This window comes from Ziziphus jujuba, chromosome 4 (genome assembly GCF_031755915.1).
Source record: "Ziziphus jujuba cultivar Dongzao chromosome 4, ASM3175591v1".
NCBI classification, from domain to species: domain Eukaryota; kingdom Viridiplantae; phylum Streptophyta; class Magnoliopsida; order Rosales; family Rhamnaceae; genus Ziziphus; species Ziziphus jujuba.
Window position 1 is genome coordinate 4,059,615 of NC_083382.1, and position 6,537 is coordinate 4,066,151.

The 6,537-nt window shown below is 32.0% G+C and overlaps 1 protein-coding gene across 1 annotated transcript; it reads right to left on the reverse strand.

The window, feature by feature from the left end:
* Nucleotides 1–4,522: 4,522 nt before the first annotated feature.
* On the reverse strand, nucleotides 4,523–6,537 carry LOC107416038 (putative glutamine amidotransferase GAT1_2.1). Its single transcript, XM_016024486.4, has 4 exons — nucleotides 6,270–6,537; nucleotides 5,429–6,159; nucleotides 5,114–5,320; nucleotides 4,523–5,026 (listed from the first exon to the last, which is right to left on the reverse strand). The coding sequence occupies exons 1-4, from the start codon at nucleotides 6,358–6,360 to the stop codon at nucleotides 4,772–4,774; spliced, it is 1,284 nt and encodes a 427-aa protein (XP_015879972.3). The 5' UTR covers nucleotides 6,361–6,537; the 3' UTR covers nucleotides 4,523–4,771.

Sequence of the window (6,537 nt, forward strand, 5' to 3'; positions counted from 1 at the left end):
TCCTAATCTCACTCGTGGCCACCAACACATTGCTCGTAGCGTTTATATCGCAAGCAATCAGACTAGATAACTCCGGAAGCACTACAGAGAAACTGCATCTGTTTAATAGACTCAAGTTTCGAAGGCCGGAACCAAAAGTGCAAAAAGAGAAGTCGACAGTTGTGTTGGCTAGATGCGAAGGACAAATGGTGTCCCAGAAGTCTTCCCTAGCAACTTTGAGAGTTCGGACATATTGGCTCATTTCTAGAACTCTGTATGTGTTCGACGAAATTGAGATTCGTGGAATTTTGTCTAGACAAGTGAGTTCGAACTCGGGACGACCGCAATGTTAAGCCTGCTTGATCCCTAAAATGGGTAGTTGAGATGTTTGAGGTTTCCACAGTTAAAAGGTAAACCACAGCTAATGTACCGTGGATCGTCAGCACAGGAAGAGAAAGAGAAATGAAGAGTGATGGAAAAGAAATGGAAACATTTCGTTGGTTTTGGGAAAAAAAATATTAAGGTGAATTTGCATTGTCTAAGTGGAAATTAAAGGAACCTAGCTCTTATGTATTTGTTTTCTTCTCTTCAATTTAAGGCTATTTTTGATCGATATGACCAGCAAGTGAAGATATCTAAGGAGTATGTATTAGAAAGACATTCCAAAAAATCGAAATCTTCACCAACATATAGAAAAATTATGTCAATTGACTCCTAGACATGGAATATATGATGCCAAAAGCTATAGCAAAGTAGTAGTAATGACAAAAAGACAATAAATCAATAAGGATCAAGGAAGAGAAGAACACGACGAGAGAAAAGGTACACAAAAGTTTATTCACATTTTTAGTACTCCAGGAAGGCTAATCTAATTGAAGTATATAAAAATTTTGTTTTGTAACTCCGGAAATATAGTCAAAATTCAAGAGACGTACGTAAGTCCAAATTAACACACGTACGAAAGATGAATTATGATCCTAACTTCAGTTCCAAATGCAAACAAATTTATGGTGTGTATAACACACACACACACACACACACACACACACAACACACACAGAGACAAATCAAACTCAAACTCAGGATGCAAAAGTAACAACTATTTATATATATGTATCGAATGCACTGTGCAATTTTGGATAATATAAAGGAAAAAAAAGAATTGTGTAATTAATTTTAAAGTTCATTAATATTTCACCAAATAAGAATATTTGGTACATTGTAGGAAAGCGCTAACAAATTAATTAATTTTTAATTTGCAAATTAAGATTGTAATGGATACTATACAGGCAAATTATAAATAATTGAATGTATTTATTAATAAGTAAATTGTAAATTAAAGCGATTAATAATTTAAATGTGTGGTTCATATATGTAGACTTGCATGCATTTCATACCTCGCTACTAATCTGAAGGGCCCAATTCACCCCCAATTAGTTCTGTTGCAGCGACCAAAATAACTAATTTTTTACAAGTCCTTTAGATTAACAAATAAGAGAGAAAAAATGTTTATTAGGAGTAGAATTGTGAGAGTGACTAGCGATCTCATAACCCCTAGAAGAAAATGGTAGTAGTTCTTTGACCCAAAATAGAAGGCCCGAGACATGATTGAAGGCTAACATCGATCATATATAGATACAAAGTTTATCATCGGCTGTCTCCCTATTAGTTTATAATTATAATGTTTTTTCTTCGACTAATTATTAATTCTTAATTTTCTCAGCAAAATTATTGATTCTCAATTTATGACAATGAATAAATTATGAATGTTGAAGGCGGCACGGGGTCCACATAATAATATCAAACATTAATTTTTTATTGAACAAATAATAAAAAATTAATAGCAATACTGTAAGTTGTAATTTTTTTCCTTCAGAGATGATACCTTTGGAAAATAAATAAATAAATAATACTAGAGAAAGGTTATCATGATTGCTCTAGACGAAAACTAATCTCTGCTTAGAATTTGACGTACAGTTTGACATGGACTAAATTATCGCTTGATTATCTAAGAACATTTATAGTTTTTTATTTATTTAAAAATTATTTATCACATTAAAAAAATAAATAAGATTTTATAAAAATTTTCTCTAATGATTTTATGTATTAATTCTGTTAAGCTGATATAATAGAAAAAAAAAATTATGAAGGATATTGTCTATTTGTTAGACATGCTGAATCAGCATTTTATTTATTTTTATTAATTTTTATTAAAAAAAAAAACTCCTGCATGAGTTTTTGATTTTTTTAATTATATATAATTTAAAAAAATTATACATTAGCATTTAGAATATTTTAAAAAGAATCTATTGAAGAAAAATTGTCTAAAATATTATCTATTAAATAAAAAAATATCATATCATTTTTAATTGAAAACGAAAGATAGGTAGGACGTATGCCGGTTTTTTTTTTTTTTTTTTTTTTGAGTTAGATATTTGGTCCTGTTAGTCAATCTACCGCTCCAAGTTGTTAGGGGAAACCTTTCTGGTTCTGTTAAGAGTTTTCATATCAATTCTCGATTTGGTGTAACCTATCGACTGGTGACATATGCTAAGTAAATAATCATGAATACGAGCATGTGACTGTTAGATAATCATGAATACGAGCAAATTCATCCTAATTAAGCTTTAGCAGTAAGCACACAAAAAAAGAAAAAGAAAAAAGAAAAAAGGTACGAATTGGAGTTAGAAAGTGTTAAAAAGTCGTCGTGATGTATCCCAAAGTACCAAATTATCCGCAATCTAAATGAAATTAAATCACTAATGGCGTGTCCATTTAATTTTTAGTAGATATATTCTTGATAATCTTTAAAAGAAAAGTTTAGACGAGGAACCAGCATAGTATGTCACCATTCAAAGAAAGTCGCTTCAAAAATTTAAAAATAAATAAATATTGTTAGGCGTAAAAACAAAACTTAATTAAAAATTTATTTTTTAATTCAAATTCTTTCAGAATTTATTTTATGTTTAGATTTTTTATGGAACAAAATTTATTATTAGAATGTTTTATTTGGATTGAACTAATTTGAGTTTTTTTATTATGTTTTATTTGGATTGAACTAATTTGAGTTTTTTTATCTAAAGGATATTTACACTATTAATTCCTAAATTATATTGTCATTTACATTTTAAATCCTTATTTATTATTTTTTTTTTTAACAAAACATTTCTCAATTTCAAACTCATAAAACAATGCAATGTAGATCTCTTTTCTAGTTGAGAGAGATCGAGTCAGTTAGAAAAATCTCTGACACAGGGCGAAAAGGAAAACTATTTTAAATTATAAAGAAAAAAAAAAAAAAAAACCCCTTTTCCTTCTTATTAATTAATTAATTATTTATTTATTTATCGTCTATTTTCTAACAGAAGTAGCACCGAAATGTTTTGGACCCAGAAATGAAGGTTAACAAGGTCTTTTCAGTTCTGTATCCCATTGCCCTTCGTTTCTCCCTTGTGTGGCTCATCAGAGTCATCAAATCTAATCCCATAAAGCACAATCTAGCAAAATAGCCATTTCTTCTTCCTCAACAAGCTTTGTTATTCAATAACCATTTTTAATAACCAGTTGAACATCAACAAGCTCATATCTTTTCAATGACAACAGAGCTTAGCCTAGAGTGGCTCAAATCAGTCTTATGTGTATGTATTTTGATTGATGAACACCATATGATCAATCTCACAAATGATGCAATTGACTGTGATTGAGGCTACGAAAATTTCCCCCAAAAAATAAAAGTTTACAAAAAATTTCATGGGCGGATCACGTGGCTCAGATTCTTAAAAGTTAAAACCAATAAGTGAGTTTTTGTAAAAGATAGTGGTTTGGCTTTCATACTAGACTCAAAACACAATTAACACGATTAACAATCACACACCGAGTATTTGCTCTTTTTTTTAACTCCATTGAGGAGTAAAAATCTTCACCAACTCTAATATATCAATAACGACAAGATCATATCGTTAGCATTACCAAAAATAAAATAAAATAAAATAAAAAATAGAAAACTATACTGTTTGCAATTGAAGAAGCCCAACAGATTTGGCCCTATTCATGAGGGATGTTTGCAACTAAAGAAGCCCAACAGATTTGGTACCTCATGAGGGATGTTAGAAATTTCCACTTATGAACCAAATTTGACCCAAGGAAAAAACGAAAAAGAGGCTATCAAACAATGTTAATTGTGACAACAACAAACGAACCTATTTATTTCTAGTTGAAAAAAAAAAAAAAAAAAGGGGCCCAACGCTAGTATAGATGATGTATGCATGATGTGGTGTAAAAAACAGAGTGCCACATAACGAATTCCATAAACCTTTCTTAAGTTTAACTTATCACTTTTACCATATAGTTAACTGCCATTCAACTGAAATTACATAAAACCTTTATTATTACTCATTTTATTTGGTAATTTTTATTTTTAGTTTTTTAATTTTTCATTAGTTGTGAATTTTCACGGTGAAAAGTTGGAGTAGAAGCATAGTATCTGTCAACTTCCTATCCCCATGTGAATAAAATTTCTTTTCAACTATCTGTGGAGTTGGAGTGAGCCATGAAACTACAACTTTCTTATTTCATGTTCAAGTTTACCAAACAGAAAAGTTTTACACCTTTTTCAATAACTACAAACTAAAGCAATAGATAAAATATAAAATAAAATAAAATAATCAAACAAAAGGAAAGATAGAGACATAGGTCCCATCAACCAAGATTCATGTGAATCTTTTTCAACAACAAAAGCAAAATGCTATGCCCCAAAAAACCAGATCATACACCAAAAATATGTTCAACAAGTTCAAGAACCAAGCTGCTCATGTACAATGCCATTTAGCTTTCTTTCCAAAACTTCAGAGCAAATCTGCTCCATCATGTGGTAGAAAGACATTAGATCAGACAACTGCTCCACTGACATTTTCCCCATCACATTCTTTGCTACTTTCTCTCTCTCCTCATTCATCTTCAATCTCTCTATGTATGAACCTCCATTTCTTACTGTTGCTCCCATTTGCTTCAACCTCTTCTCTTGCTGCAGACTCAATGCTGTATTTGACTGCAAATTACATTTCATACTATGGATGATTAACTTAGACTAATTAAGATAACTATCAAACACTTGGTTATCTGAAGGTTAATATACCTGAAGGAAATCTGCTCCTATTTCAAGCTCAGATTCATTAACCAGATGTGTGCCTCGGCCAGTGGTGTAAATATTCTTAGCAAGTGAGAAACTTCGGATAATTTTCTTTCTCTTCTTATCCATTTCTTGATCAAGCTTCAAAGCTTTTTGTACTGATATGGAGCTGTTTAGCTTCTTCTGATATCCAATCACTGCCTTTACAAATTCCTGTTCAAGAAAACCAATTTAACATCAATGGGGCCAATTTTTACTATGTTTTTACATTAAATTTCTAATAAAGGGAAAAAAAAAAAACAATTAGACATAGATTTATACCTGATAAGCAGATGGGCAACCAGGATAATCAAATTCCTCAGAATCTGGCTTCCTCATTCTCTCAGGATGAAATTGTAAACCCATTATAAACTTCCCCTCTTCAGGATTATAAGCATCAGGATCATAAAAACCTTCAATTAGCCCATCAGGAGCAAAAGCCATTGGAACAAATCTCTCTGCCAATCTTTTAACTCCTTGATGATGATAACTATTAACCCAAATATCCATTTTTTCTTCTTGCAAAGAATCCTTAAACCAATGATGCAAAGGGGTATTTTCCACCACCTTCACAACATGTCTATGACCATCATAATTATCATAATCAATGTGTTCAACTTTTTGTCCAACTAAGCAATTCTTGGAGAGCTCTTTCTCTACGTCCAAATAGAGTGAACCTCCGCATGCAACATTCAAAACCTGAGAGCCTCTGCAAATTCCCAAATAGGGTATGTTCCTTTCGAGGCAGAGCTTTGCAAGCCTCAATTCGATCGAGTCCTTTTCTTTGTCGATTGCGGTATCGCTCGCGTGAAGTCTCCTGATTTCTTCCAACTCTTCCGGTGAAAGACCTGAAACTTCGGCTTCGTAAAGAGACGGATCGATATCTTCTCCTTCACAGAGAAGAACTCCATGGATGGGTTCGAAGCTATCTAATAACATATGGACGCCTGAAACTCGGGGTACAATAACGGGTACTGCACCATAGCCCACTATAAGATCGAGATGATATTCGCCTGCAGATCATATATAGATTAGACTATTAAACACACATGAAAAAGAATAAATAAAATGTAACAAATATCAAAAAACTCTGTTTTGGTTTCATGGGAAAAAGAGAACGAACCCACGAAATCTACAAACTTGTTCTTGCGAACGCTACGCCTGGAGACTATGAGAACTCGAGGAAGGATCACGGAGAGATCGGAAGCCACCATGGCTGAGATTTGATTTAGTACGGAAGGTGGTGTTTTATGGATGTTTTGATTTTGGGTTTTTAGCTTTGATTCCTACTTTCAATCTATATTTATATATAGAGGAAGAAGAGGAAGTGTTTGTTTTTAATTGCAGATAAGAACTCTCTGATTAAACTAAGAAGGAATATTCAAAAAAAA

Bases quoted from the DNA above. Each gene is read 5' to 3' on its own strand.
- LOC107416038 (XM_016024486.4), bottom strand. From the start codon at position 6,360: ATGGTGGCTTCCGATCTCTCCGTGATCCTTCCTCGAGTTCTCATAGTC. The intron at 5,321-5,428 runs GTATAAATCTAT...TTTCTTGAACAG, and splicing joins GTTGCCCATCTGCTTATCAG to GAATTTGTAAAGGCAGTGAT. The intron at 5,027-5,113 runs GTATATTAACCT...TGTAATTTGCAG, and splicing joins TAGGAGCAGATTTCCTTCAG to TCAAATACAGCATTGAGTCT.